Source organism: Lepidochelys kempii, chromosome 2 (genome assembly GCF_965140265.1).
Source record: "Lepidochelys kempii isolate rLepKem1 chromosome 2, rLepKem1.hap2, whole genome shotgun sequence".
NCBI lineage: Eukaryota > Metazoa > Chordata > Testudines > Cheloniidae > Lepidochelys > Lepidochelys kempii.
Window position 1 is genome coordinate 112765334 of NC_133257.1, and position 15090 is coordinate 112780423.

Consider the following 15090-nt stretch of genomic DNA (forward strand, 5'->3'; position numbering starts at 1 on the left):
TTCAGCAAGCCTGCACCTTTGTAACTAGAAGTAGAATTTGGTCCAATTATTTTTTCTTCTTTCTTAAATCTTTCTAGGCCCTCAGGGCACAATCTGGTAAAAAGTGTGGAGGTTGAAGTGAATGAGAGTTGAGAGTGCTGCGCCCCTAATAAGAGGCACTCAGCACCTTGCATCATTAGGCCCTTATTCCCCCTTCCACCCAGGTTCTCTGCATTCCTTCCTGATTGTCAGTATGTTTCAGGTATGAATTAGCCTAGAACTGTGTGATGCCTGTGGTCTCATTAATGCCATATAAAGAGGGTCCACAGGCAGCATACAGTTCCCAGCTCCTTCATGTGATGCCTTTTGTATATGCAGCCCAAAACTGCATGGGCTCTTTTTTTTGTTCAGCATTGCACACTTACATCCAGTTGTCCACCACCATCCTTGGTTGTTTTTTTGGTAAGTATTATTGTTTTCCAAATAGCTACCTGCCATTGGTTGTGTATTGCTCACTTTTTTTCCTCCAGATGCACTTTACCAGCTTCAGACTAATTTTATTTCCTGCCCACATAGCTCACCTCTCTAGATCCCCTTGTATGGTTTCTCTTTCCTCATTGGTGTCTGCAAAACCTCCCAAGTTAATGTCTTCTGCAGCTTGATGGTCTGAAGTGTTCGAGACACAGCCCTGCAGGCAGGGCACTTAGCCTCGGGAAGGCATAATGCCACCTGGAGCTCCAGAGAGTACAGGAAGGCTGTGGTTGTTGTGGTACCATTGAGGAAGTCCATTCTCTGTACCCTACCAGCTCTTCTGGCCAGTGCAGAAGGGAGGTGAGGCTACGGTTCTGCTTCTTCACACCCTTTTGAGGGGCAGACACCACCAGCATCGCTAGCCTCTCACAGACTTTGCACTTCTCAGTGTGAGCACTGTCATCGTGTACACATGCAGGGGCCAGACACAAGTAAGAGGGAGGCTCCTTCCACCTTTGACCCCCAGCACATCCGTGCAGGGGCTGAGCACCATTTTACCGTTTTAACGGATATGCTATTCATTGCCTCTCGAGGCTCATGAATGAAACAGTAAATGCCTTTGGACACAACACTAATAATCCCTGTGGCTCCTTATTGGATACCTGCCTGAAACATTTCCTTTTGGCATTTATCCTTTCTCCATAATCCTTCAGCCAGTTTTCAGTCCCTGCAGAAATGCTCATACTCAAGCCCTTGAGCTATATAAGGTTACATTAAACCATTTTGATGTAAGTATTCTGGTAAGAGTCCCTAATCCACTAGGGACCATGCTCTTCATTTTTTGCACACCCAAAACTGAAGTAGCTCACTCCCTTGGCCAGCAGGTCCACCCACTTCCCAGCACTTTTGGTCTGCACTCACCCCCGCTACATCTTCTGGCAGGAGAGACAACATGGTGATTGGGCACTGCTGCAGTCTCCATCTCTGGCAAATATGCTACCACTAGTGACCTGCGACCGGGGTTTTTGCCATCATAAACACAGGGTGAATCCGGTGAGTGGATTTTAACAGTGGCAGTGTTTAGAGAAGAATTATTGTCCTTCTTAAAGCTGTTGGAGTGGTACTACAGCATGTGATTGCTTTTTAAAACCGAGTAGCTTATATAGCTAGTCAGCTCAGTCTTCCTGCGCACTTCTGTGTTTTCAGTTAGTGCATATGCCCTCCTACCGCCATTCTCTGTTGTGAAATTTGCTTCAGTGTATTGCTAGAACATACAGAGTAGGGCAAACCATGTAACAAACAGAACACAGGAGTACCTCGAGCAGCACAAATTAGGAGCAAATCTGGTCTTGCCTGGGTAGCAACCCATAGTTAGGAGTGGAATCTGTTCAGTTTGGCTGGGGCAGCAGAACACCTAGGTGGGTCTGCACAGTTTGTCTGACCTTAGGAGTGGCTCTTTGTTGGACGTACAGTGTGCTGCCTGGCCAGAATGACCGCAGAAGGTAACGCAGTGTGCAGTAGCAGGCAATTCTAATTATAAAAATTGTCAGACTGACTCCAGGCTCCCAGAATAAATATATTGGGCCTGATTCTCTGTTCGTATAACTTGGCACAGCTTCACTGAAATTTACACCAGCCCCAGGTTTCTTCACTGATTAGGAAACTATTTATCTTTCATGTTCCTGGCTGTTTGCTTTCCTAACGTTTTATGCATAAAAATAAAAACCACAAGTGACAAAAATAGTAATTTGTCAGTTTTGACAGAACACCAATTAGTGATTAGGTTGGGCATTGCTGTGGTTTTTAAGAGAAATACATCAAATGCCATTTAAGTGACTGCTGAATCACATGCATCTGTCAATAGACAACTGACTTGGTAAGGCCAGGAATTTTCCCTCACACTTGTCACACCTTGTTAAGGCCCAGGTCCTGCACTATTAAAGTCAATCGGAGCTTTGCCATTGACTTCTGTGAATGCAGGAACAAGCCCTAAATGTACAATTGAGTTGGAGACTCATTTAATTTAAGAGAAATCAGAAAATTCACTTATGTATGGAGGGTCTGCACAAGGCCCCCTGCATGGAAATATTGCTGTAGCCCTCCCTGGGGGAGGTGTGAGTGGATTGGTCACACAGAGGGATCCCTGAAGACAGATCTCTGTACTGATCCCGAATAAGCTGGTGTGGTGAAGGCCTATGGACCCAGGGTGGGGGAAGTTCAACTGAAGCTGCAGCTGCATATATTTAGCAAAAAGAAAAGGAGTACTTGTCGCACCTTAGAGACTAACCAATTTATTTGAGCATAAGCTTTCGTGAGCTGTAGCTTATGCTCAAATAAATTGGTTAGTCTCTAAGGTGCCACAAGTACTCCTTTTATTTTTGCGAATACAGACTAACACGGCTGTTACTCTGAAAGCTGTCATATATTTAGCAGTAACCCACTTGCTCCCCAGTGCACAGGGGCAGCGGATGCTATTCTGGCCCAGAGGCTGAAGTAGCAGATGCAGAGGGGCTGCAATTTCTTCCCACTCAAACCTCACACAAGACAAAGCTCCTTTGTGCAAGGGGGGTGAATCATCTCATCCCATGGAGGAGGAGGAGGAGTGTGCAAAGGGAATTGTCCGGCAGCTGCCTTTGAAAGCTGGATACATTTTTGCTAGGAAATAAACAAACAGAAAATTGTAACCATTCAAGGGATCCAGATATTTCCCAAACAGCAAGCCCTGGAGGTTCAAGGCTGTTTAGCAGCTTGTTTTGGGTTTATTTAGATTCAGCTCTGAAAATCATTCCTCAGCCTAACACAAGCACCACCTCAGTTGAGTTCAGATTAGTAATAAAATAGAAAAATTATTCCATCACACTGCTGACATTTTTGAATGTCAAAAACAAAACAACCTTTCATTCCTTCCGTATGCATAATAAAAGAAGGGTTCAAGTCCAATAAAAAAAATGCTCTTTACAGATTGCCTTTAAAAGAAACACAAACATTTGAAAGTGTGGAAAAGCACAGTTAATGCACCCAAACTCTGCAACTGTAGTTATGCCAGAAACTCTTAGATGATTTTATCCATCCATAACAGAGTTTCATCTCATCAGCGATAACAAACTACAATGCCTTTTTCTTCAATACACAGTGATATCACTAACTCTGGCCTGCCTTATGGCCATACACAATTCACAGTAAAAGATATGCTGTACTGCTTGGTGGAGGTGCAGGGAATTATTCTAACTTGGAATCCAAGATGGGAAGGATCTAGGATGACCAGATAGCTGTGGGGATGCAGCATCTCAGGTTACAACTCATCAGATGCTAATCCAATCACTGTGTAGCTCCAGCATTGTTTCGCAGTGCGACCACTCTCTGCTCTCACTCGAACTCGGGTAACCTGGATGCTGTAACTGGAATGTACTAACCCAAACTAACTGCTGCAGTGTGGACAAGGTTGGAGAGAACTCAGGGTATGTCTACACAGCAGCTGGAGGGTGCTTCCAAACACTGCTGGAGCTAGTGTGCTAAAAAAAATAGCAGTGTCACATAGCATCATGGGCAGTGGCTTTGACTAGCTACCTGAATACAGTCACACCCAACCTCCAGGGTATATCGTTGGGTGGCTAGCCTGAGCCACCTCCTGGGCTACCCTTGGCTATGCGGTTATTTTTAGCGTGCTAGCTCAAGCAGAGCTAGCGCGTGTCTGTTGATTCAGGATGGGGAACACCTTCCCAGTTGCTGGGTAGATATACCGGAAGTGTTGTCAACCCCAAGCTTTTTTTGTTTTGTTTTGTTTTTTTAAATTAGTCAAGCCCCAAAACACTATGAGATTGGCTTAAAGTCATGAGACTAAAAATAATATGTTGGCTTCTTTTTATTTGCCTTGTGGTTTGTGAACCTTTAGGATTCACATTTTCAAGCTTTGCTCCACAACTACTAATAAGGGTAAGAGATTCTTGTCTGGCATTACTAATTATTATAAAGGCCGAAAGGTAAGACAGAAGCTAAGAATTATATTTGATATTTTTCAGTTGTACTATTCTGCATTTTTTAAATTTCAGTAAAATGATGTTATAATAGGAATGGATCTAGAGTTTAAATACCAAGAGTCCTAAATTACTGTACCTTGAACAACTGTGCTGTTTTACATGACAAGAAATTTCATGTAGCACATGCAGAAGACATGTTGAAGTTTTTTCCAACTAAATTGGTCAGATTCATCTCTTTGAATTGATTTTTTTTTTGTTAGAGATACAGCATAGAGATTCACTTTATCACAATGAATATTAAATCAGCTGGTAGCTAATAAAGAGAAAATTCTTTTAGAATCCTGAGCAGAGCAGATCCATATTGCTCCTATTGTAGAGCCAAATCAAGAGCTATTACTGCCAGAAGTAAGAGTATTTTATTAATTAATTCCCCCGCACCACATAGTCAAATGCACTGTATTTCATTCGTCTAATGGTACATTTCAATCATTTTAAGAAGTTCGGATGCTTAGGGCTGGATTGTGACAGACCCTTGCCCAAGTGCATGAGTAACAAGAAGCTACACACACACGCACTTACTGTGAGGATGAATCTAGCTGCTGTATGAATCCAAATTCTGCTCCTTTCAGTTTCTCTAGCACTTAATATTTCATCTTTAAAAGCCCTGCGATGGGCTTAAATAACTTAATAGAAAATGTAAAATGGACTACATTTTTAGAAATATTTAATATGTAGTGCAGCAAAAGAAAATATATATCTCCCTACATTCAAAGCAACAGAAAACTCTAACACACGTAAGATGAATGGACATAATCTTGTACTGAAGTCATGGGAGCTTTTCTGTTGACCTTAATGAAAGCAGGATTGGGTCCCCTGCCCGCAGTAATAATACTACTTACCTCTTATTTAGGGCTTTTTATCCTTGGCTCTCAAAGCATTTTACAAATGAAGGTAAGTATCATCAGCCCCAATTGACATATAAGGAACTGAGGCATAGAGAACTGAAGTGATTTTCCAGAAGTCACACAATAAGTCAGCGGCAGAGCCTGGAAGAGAACTGAGGTTTCCTGATTACCAAGCCTGTGCCCTATCCCCACGACCATGCTGCCTCGATATGCAAGGCCTTTCTGGAGCTACATGTTCTGTTCCTGACATTCTCTTGGGCTGTTTGGATCTGGACCATGAAGGTTTATGATGAGCTAGAGACTGTAAACATTCCTTAGACTCTAGGAGCAAATTAGCACAACACAAAAGCAGGGCTAATACTTTATTTAATTTCATTTTTGCTCATCACTGTTGTACTCCGATTCCTGAGTGTTGTATGAAAAAATAAAAACTGTAAACAAGAACTTTTCCAAACTTGATAATATTATGGTCACAAAACCAATTTTTAAGAGATCGCAGGGTCTTTTCAGACTTAATGACTTGTAGTTGGGGAGCCAGAGATAAACAAGAATCCTTTCTGATCCAGTTAATATTGTAAATATCATATTTTTGCCCTTTGTGGAGGCAAGCCAGATATCAACAACTTTTCAGATGCACTGGTCTTTCTCAATGTGACAATAATAAGGTTCGAGACTGACTCCTTTAAAATTTTTTAACCCCTGATTTTTCCCCTGTTGCTGGGAAAGCCTTTTGACCATATGTTGATTTATGGTAACTTTGACACATTTATTTTAAGTAGGGGGAATATTTTAAGAAGCTTACGTCATGCGGAATGGCTTGAAACACATGTTAAAGGGGAGGGAAATAAACAAGCAAAGCTTACTGCTGTGTGTTATTTTTTAAAGCCATCAGAAGTCATCAGATATTGTTGCTCAATCAGAAGTCATGAGATATTTTAAATGGAAAGGCAGGAAGAAGGTCATCCTGTAAAGGTATTCCTTAGCTGATCTGGGGAACATTTGAACTTCTCTTCGTTACAACTCTCTCCCAGCACGGAAAAGAAAATTGTGTAGCTCTCAAAAGGCCATTTAGGAGCTTTCACCTTTTCCACTAATCCCACTATTGGATACATCTTTTGCAAATGAAGCCACTTACAATCAATCTTTCTTTGCTGACTGGAAAGTCTTTCTGATCATTAATCTCTCTGTTACACTACCTACCTATTTTAGGAATTGTATAGCATCCATCACTGCAGTATTTAAGCACTCTGATATACCAGTTTCTTACTACAGAATGGACCTGCACCTTGACTGGGCAGGTAATTGTACAATAATGGTAATTTTATTATGTGAATGGTAATGCTGGTCCTCAAAGTATTCTGAAAAATGAATTTTCTTCAGTAAACAGTTAAGTCAGTCAAACAGTTACACTCTTAGGAAAAGTGAAAAGAAATATCTGTCTCAGACAACTTTGTCCATAAATACTAGTGGCCAACTTCTCCCCTCGGTTATATTTCAGGAAAGAGCATGGGCACTGGGGAATGTTGTTCTCTCAAGTCGGTTACATGTCAGTGTGTGGCATGGGTTAGGTGACTGAACTTTTAAAATCAAAAACTGAGCCATTTTTGTGGCAATATATTTTAGGGTCGCAAGATAGTTTATATTACAGATAAGAAGATGCTGACAGATTCTCACTCTGCAGCAACATGTGTCTATTACTGAATGTGGTAAATTTTCCACCGACTTAGTGTTTTGAATGAGTTTATCTGATACACTGGACAAGTGTGATTAATATTCACGTTGAATAAAAGAATAGCTTAGATGCCATCTATGCTCATCCAGCTTTTCTCTTCATTCCAAACGCTATTCAATCGCACTGAGTACTCATTCTGTTGGACTGTTTGTTGCTGGTAAACACAGAGCAAATTCTACTTGGTATAGCAATACATCAAAACAAATATTTTGTACTTCTAAAAAACAAAATCAGACATAAAATACATTTTGATAAATAAAATGAAAACCCAGGGCATTGCAAGTGTCCTAAAGAAGTTTCTGGAATATCGTATGAAAAAACTAATTGTCACAGTAACTCCAAAATGTATAATCATTTTAGGAGTGGGGTCCTGTGACCCAAGAATCTCATAATGCCAGTTGATAAGTTTAGGGGCATATCCTGATTCTAGTATGTACATTTTGCTTCTTCAAAGAATGTCATGTGAGGTCTCAAGTTAAAGCCAGTGTCACACTGGTCATTACTATCCTAGTGATATGTATGAAGAAGTTATGTATATACACACACACTGAAAATATGTTTTTTAAGTCTGTATCAAGATGTTTGTCATCAGCAAAGGTGAAAAACAGGTTTTCCTCCAAACGGGAGGTAAGAAATGTGTGTGTCTCTGTGTCAGGATGTAAATTAAGCATTGTAAACTAACACAATGGCTGCCCATTTACATATGAAGTCAAATATTAATGAAGAGATGTGAAGCAAACAGGGAAAGGTCACACAGGAAAAAAGACAATCTATGGGAGGTTATCCTGTCTGTGAGTAAAGACCATGAACTTTGCTGATATATCTAGAAGACAAAGAAGATACCGCTTCATCTTGTACCTAGGAAGTAAATGGACGATGTGTTTATATTCATGAAAATGGGATCTCAGCCAGCCTTGGTTGAAAGTGTTGAAAATCTTTAGAAAGGAAGTTAATCTGTCTCTAGAAAGTGTGTTATGATATTGTTTCATATGTAACCATGTTTCCAGTATCCTTACTCACTATCTCCTGAATATCTACTATTTGATAATAAACTTATTCTTGTTTTCACTATAAATATATCTCAGTGCACTGATGTTAAGCAAAGTGCGGGTCTTGAGCTGAATCTTACAAGCTGGTGTATGCCTTATGTGTACATTTGTTTTCTCTGTGTGTGTTTTCTGAGTGTGAATGTTCTCTATATCCTGCTATTTCTCTGAGTGTTTAATGAATACGGGGCTGGACAAAACAGGGAATGCTCAGAAAGGGCTTGGCTGTTGGTGTGTGCCAACCTGCTCAGAGGGAGTGAGGCCTGCAGAGGCCTGGAAGGCAGTGCTTGTATTGCCAGAGGCCATTGGTTTCAGGGAGTTGATCCACAGTGTGAAGAAGTCTTGTCTGTGTCTGCTAAAGGCAGGTAGTAGTGAGGTGCCTCACAACCATGGGTGCCCTTGGGGAGCATCACAGGTCCCAGGAAGCACAGGTCCCTGTTTAACTATATAGCAGGGGTGGCCAAACTCACTGGCCCTCTGAGCCACATACAAAAATCTTCAGAAGTTCGAGAGCTGGAGCACACCTGGCAGGAGCCAGGGCTCGGGGCGTCAGCCCCACTCTTGCTGAAGCCCCGAGCCCCAGCAAGTGCACCCTATAGGGCTAAAGCCCGGAGACCCCTCCCCTCCCTACTGGACAGAAGTCCCTACCCCACCGCCCCACTGCAAGGCAGAGGTCCTGAGCTCCCCCTCAGTCTGGTAGACAGAGAATGGGGGAACGTGGGGGGCTTGCGAGCCACACTTTAACGGTACAAGAGCCAGTTTGACCAGCCCTGCTGTATAGATTGCACATATCTCAGACACTGCCAATGCTGACTGTAATTTACATTGCAATGCACATCAGTATTTAATGGGTGGATGTTTTGCTGTTGTAACTGGAGCGGGGCAAATGAAGTTGTGTGGTGGGCTTACAAGTGATACAAGACATTGACCTTTATTGCCTCCCTAAATCGATGGCATTACACGGAGAAGTGCTGAGCACAGAGTGCTTCCAGTCTGCCAATGTTACCAATAGTTTCATGTTTTACTGCAGAGTGAGATGGCCGTGCTGCTCAAACCTATATCTGACAAGATCCAGGAAATCCAAACCTTCAGAGAGAGAAACCGAGGAAGTAAAATGTTCAACCACCTCTCAGCTGTCAGCGAAAGCATTCCTGCACTTGGGTGGATAACAGTGGTGAGTTAGACACAGACTAGGGCATTTTTAAATGCACTTCTTAATGGTACTCCATAAACAAATAATCAAATCAGAGCAGTCCTGAATATTATTTAACTCTGCATTCCCATCTCCTTATCTCTACACTCAGGCCTAGTCTACACTAGGGGAGTAAGTCGATCTAGGTTACGCTATTCCAGCTACATGAATAATGTAGCTTAGGTCGACTTACCTTGGTGTCTTCACTACGCTGTGTCGACGGGAGATGCTCTCCGGTCGACTTCGCTTACTTTTCTCGGAGAGCTGGGGTACCGGAGTCAACCGAAGAGCACTCTGCTGTCGATTTAGCAGGTCTTCACTAGACCCGCTAAATCGACCCCCCACTGCATCGCTCGCAGCAGCGTTGATCTCCCTCGTAGTGAAGACAAGCCCTTAGTCTAAAATAGTGGTGGGGGGTTTTGACTAATGTTTTAACTCTTCTCTTCTTTTATTTTTTTCTTGCTCTGCTTGGGCAATGGTGCTGTTCTCTTAGTCTCCTAAACCAGGCCCTTATGTCAAGGAGATGAATGATGCTGCTACTTTTTATACTAACAGGGTGTTAAAGGACTACAAAAACAGGTATGTTGCCTGGTGTGAATGTCTACACTTTCTCTATTGATAGCTTAGAACTAGCTTTACTGAGGTGCTAGAGAGTACTGTATTATTTGCAAACACATGACAAAAAAATGTTTTGAAAATTAAAAAGCATTCAACACGTGAACGCACGACACACACACACACACTGCCAGCTACACCACTACCCTGTCTGACTGATACACTGCTGCAGAGATGGAATTCCCTGACTGCCCATCTTGCTTTTCTGCTTGAAAAATTGCACTTAGGCTCTATCATCTGGAGTCCAGCTCCATGCAGTTGAGACTTTACTGCCCCTTGATGCTGTGTTTCCAAAGGGGCTCTCTTTGCACCAATGCATGGGGATCTTAAGGGGTGGGCACAGGGAGGCATGTGGTTGCTGCAGCAGATATGGTGCAGTGCTACTGGTGTTCTGTAGCCTGAGACAGTGAGAGGATGACTCCTTTTTCTGAGCCCCTTTGGGGAACCCTTGCACAAATCCCATTCACTTGGCCTTTGCAGAGTTTTTAGCCGATAGTACCATATTGTTACTAAAATACAATACCTGCAGATTAGGGGTTTTTTTTTCCCTCTTAGCCATCATCTTCCATGACAAATTAGGCTGATTGAAATCCCATTTTCGTTCTTTTATAGAACGTAAGGCATTTGATACCGTGCCACATGGGGAATTATTAGTTAAATTGGATAAGATGGGGATCAATTGAAAAATTGAAAGGTGGATAAGGAATTGGTTAAAGGGGAGACTACAATGGGTCCTACTGAAAGGTGAACTGTCAGGCTGGAGGGAGGTTACCAGTGGAGTTCCTCAAGGATCGGTTTTGGGACCGATCTTATTTAATCTTTTTATTACTGACCTTGGCACAAAAAGTGGGAGTGTGCTAATAAAGTTTGCGGATGATACAAAGCTGGGAGGTATTGCCAATTTAGAGAAGGACAGGGATACCCTACAGGAGGATCTGGATGACCTTGTAAACTGGAGTAATAGTAATAGGATGAAATTTAATAGTGAGAAGTGTAAGGTCATGCATTTAGGGATTAATAACAAGAATTTTAGTTATAAGCTAGGGACGCATCAATTAGAAGTAACGGAAGAGGAAAAGGACCTTGGAGTATTGGTTGGTCATAGGATGACTATTAGCCGCCAATGTGATATGACTGTGAAAAAAGCTAATGCGGTCTTGGGATGCATCAGGAGAGGTATTTCTAGTAGGGATAAGGAGGTTTTAGTACTGTTATACAAGGCACTGGTGAGACCTCACCTGGAATACTGTGTGCCGTTGTCGTCTCCCATGTTTAAGAAGGATGAATTCAAACTGGAACAGGTACAGAGAAAGGCTACTAGGATGATCCGAGGAATGGAAAACTTGTCTTATGAAAGGAGACTCAGGGAGCTTGGCTTGTTTAGCCTAACTAAAAGAAGGTTGAGGGTAGATATGATTGCTGTCTATAAATATATCAGAGGGATAAATACCAGAGAGGGAGAGGAATTATTTAAGCTCAGTACCAATGTGGACACAAGAACAAATGGATATAAACTGGCCACTAGGAAATTTAGACTAGAAATTAGACGAAGGTTTTTAACCATCAGAGTAGTGAAGTTTTGGAATAGCCTTCCATGGGAAGCAGTGGGGGCAAAAGATCTATCTGGCTTTAAGATTAAACTCGATAAGTTTATGGAGGAGATGGTATGATGGGATAACATGGTTTTGGTAATTAAATATTCATAAATAGGCCCAATGGCCTGTGATGGGCTATTAGATGGGGTGAGATCCGAGTTACCCAGGAAAGAATTTTCTGTAGTATCTGGCTGATGAATATTGCCCATATGCTCAGGGTTTAGCTGATCGCCATATTTGGGGTCGGGAAGGAATTTTCCTCCAGGGCAGATTGGAAGAGGCCCTGGAGGTTTTTCGCCTTCCTCTGCAGCATGGGGCACGGATCACTTGCTGGAGGATTCTCTGCTCCTTGAAGTCTTTAAACTACGATTTGAGGACTTCAATAGCACAGACATAGGTGTGAGGGTTTTTTTGTAGGAGTGGTGGGTGAAATTCTGTGGCCTGCGTTGTGCAGGAGGTCAGACTAGATGATCATAATGGTCCCTTTTGACCTAAATATCTATGAATCTATACCTGATTCAAGTCCTTATATCAGGTCTGTTGATACACATTTTCATCCACACTGATCAGCAGAGGGAAAGCAGCTCACAAGTAATTTAATCTTTTGCCCAAGTAAAAATTAATCTGCAGATCTGAATTTTTGAGAAAGTTCTTTTAATTATAGTTGTGAATTGCCTGCTGGAGCCCAAAATTATCTACTCTGGGTAATTCTTTACTCCATTTTAGAATGTACTTTTTGAACGGGTATAAGCACCAGTGGGGAAAGTGTACCTTTTAAAAAGGAATAAACAATGTGCATGATTTTTAGGGATGAGGAGAGGGATGATGTTTGTTTAGTATTTCACACCAAGATATTTCTGAGTATTGGAGCTGAAAAAGTTATATAAAAATAAACAAACAAGACACAGGATTTAAGTGTGGAAATTTTTCTCTGAGGCTTTGTTTTACTTTAAGACCTGATCCCAGTGCCCATGCAACGGAATCAATGGGAGTCTTTCCATTGACTCCAGCGGGCCATGGATCAGGCTTTTAGTGATCACTGTTATTATCTTTAACTGGATTTTCACCATTAAGGGCTCCATCCTACAAATAGTTACTCCCATACATATTCTTACTTCCACTCATTGTCCCATTGCAGTCAATGATAGGCATCCGGGTGCTTGGAGTTTTGGAAAATTAGGCCACTTATTTAGGTGCCTAAATAGTAATTTGGGAACCTAACTTATTTTTTAAAATCTTGGCTTATAAATATGAGTCTGAGAGAAATTATAACATGACACCATATTATCTAGCCTAAAGATGCACATAACCTTTGCTTCCTGACCAGCCTTCATTTATGACAACTCCTCATTTTCTTTTGAGATTAATATTTTGATTGCATTTAAGAGTTTATAAGGTGCTGGTTAAAATGTTCCAAGGGGAAAGGGTAGCAGAGCACATGCTCATTTGAGAGGTGTATAGGAAAGCAACAAACTACCTTTGAACTCAGAAGCCAGGACATTTTACAGAATATGCTGATCTTTAATTCTCTAAAAATCAAAACACTGAAGGGGACCAGGTTTGTATTCCTGGCACAGGGCCCCATCTAGCTTTATTACTGCCCTGGCTCACTTTGATGCTCTTTGTTCCCTCTTGTTCCCTTATCTCTCCTCTGGAAGGATCTCAGGGCTCACCAGTCTGCTAGGCCTCACCATTTGCTGGGCTGCCTGTCTGTCAGCAGTCTTCTGACTGAATTGTCAGTGGCCAATGACAGATGCAGTCTCTAGTCTGCTTTAAATACAGGGTAGCAAGTATCTATATTTAAACACAGGAGAGGAGGAAATAAATCATACATAGAAATATTTCCTTTTTTTTTCCTTACAGTGATTTACATCATGTTGATTGGGTGAAATCATACTTGAACATCTGGACTGAGCTTCAGGCTTACATCAAAGAGCATCATACCACAGGCCTCACCTGGAGTAAAACCGTGAGTGCTCCTTCCCTTTCACAGTCAGAACAGGAAATAACACTAGCTCATTCTGCTTTTACCAGATTCTGGCATTATTGCAGCGAGACCAAACATTATCTCCGGGAGAGGAAAGGATTTAAAAAAAAAAAAAAAGAAGATGACATTTCTGTATTTAAAATTTTAAAAATATTTTAAGGGGATAAGACAAATGTGACCCAGGAAGAAGATTCAAAACAAAAGTTGACCGTGCAAAGCAGTGAATGTTGTAGTAAGGTAGCTTTTTAGGCTATGTCTACACTACAGACCTTACAGCGGCACAGCTGTACCACTGCATTGTAAGGTCTCCTGTGTAGCTCTTCTATGCCGGCAGGAGAGAGCTCTCCAGCTGGCATAATTAAACCACCCACAATGAGCAGTGGTAGCTATGTCGGCAGGAGAGCATCTCCCACTGACATAGCGCTCTCCACACTGGCACTCTTGTTGGCGAAATTCATGTTAGTCAGTGGTGTGGTTTTTTCACACCCCTGACAAAAGTTTTGCCAACAAAAGTGCTGGTGTAGTCTCCTAGTATGAGAGATCTAAAGTGGGTCGGGTGCATTGATAAAATAAAATGTAGATCTGAGTGGGTGGAGGTGGACATTGTAATAATAGTCGTCAGATATGAACAAACTAGGCTCAATGTATGCTGGCTGCAGGATTTTTCTTTCTTTAATCTGCCTTTGTGGATAGTGACATGTCTACCCTCATCTTCCCTTTCACTTTTCCAAAGCATGACAATGGATGGGCCCCAGGGAGGTGAAGCCTCCCCAGAAATTTTGTGTCTTACACAAATCAGAGACTAAACAGTGCTGGCTATGTGGCTACACAACTGTGTTTCTCCAGGGCAGAGCAGGCAATGGTCACAGCTCACTGTTCTTAGCCAGTAGCAGAAGTTACATTCTTTTTGCTCTCCGCTGAGAACAGCTGAAACTTGTGCGAAAGATGGACAGAATGATGCTTTAGGACGATTGTGGCCTAGACATTTGGGGAGGTGGAGAAATTCTTTGGGCTCCTAGTTCTCAGCAGCAATGAGGGAGGAGTAAGGAAATTAGATTCTCCAGGTCCAGTGCGCTATTGCTTGTGGGGATAGAGAGCAGAAGAAAGGTTAAGAAGGGGATAAAAAGTTAAGGAGAGATTGAAAGATGGAAGAATGGCAGGGAAAGACAGAGAAGAGGGAGGTTTTATAATGAGAAAAAGAAATATAAGGGACACATACCACATTATTATAGTATAGATAATTTTATTTTACAATGTTATACGAATATAAATAATTATTGAGCTCCGTGCTATGTGTATATATTGTGTGTAACATATATACAATATAAGTACATTTTCATTGTGTTACAACTATGATATGTAACCATATTAGAGGATCATCTTGCAATCTGTTGTCTATTCTTCTCTTAAATAGGGTTAAACTTTAAGAATAAAGAATTTGCTGTGTTTGACACACATGCAAGGATTTTGATCCCCTGTCAATATAAAAATGTAAGAGTCTAAGTTTTTTCTTGGTAGTCTAAAGAATGTACTCACATTACTTATTATCTAGTTAGAGGAATTCTAGATGTGAGTCAAAATGTCTTATGCC

At 41.6% G+C, this 15090-nt stretch overlaps 1 protein-coding gene across 2 annotated transcripts in view; it reads left to right on the plus strand.

Annotated features, from left to right (window-relative positions):
* Positions 1–15090, plus strand: part of CAP2 (cyclase associated actin cytoskeleton regulatory protein 2) — an 87610-nt gene that overhangs the window by 47759 nt on the left and 24761 nt on the right. For both annotated transcript variants that reach the window (XM_073331989.1, XM_073331990.1), the window contains 3 exons: positions 9141–9284; positions 9796–9881; positions 13376–13481. In XM_073331989.1, coding sequence (XP_073188090.1) covers positions 9141–9284; positions 9796–9881; positions 13376–13481 — 336 coding nt within the window. The remainder of the gene's footprint in view (positions 1–9140; positions 9285–9795; positions 9882–13375; positions 13482–15090) is intronic.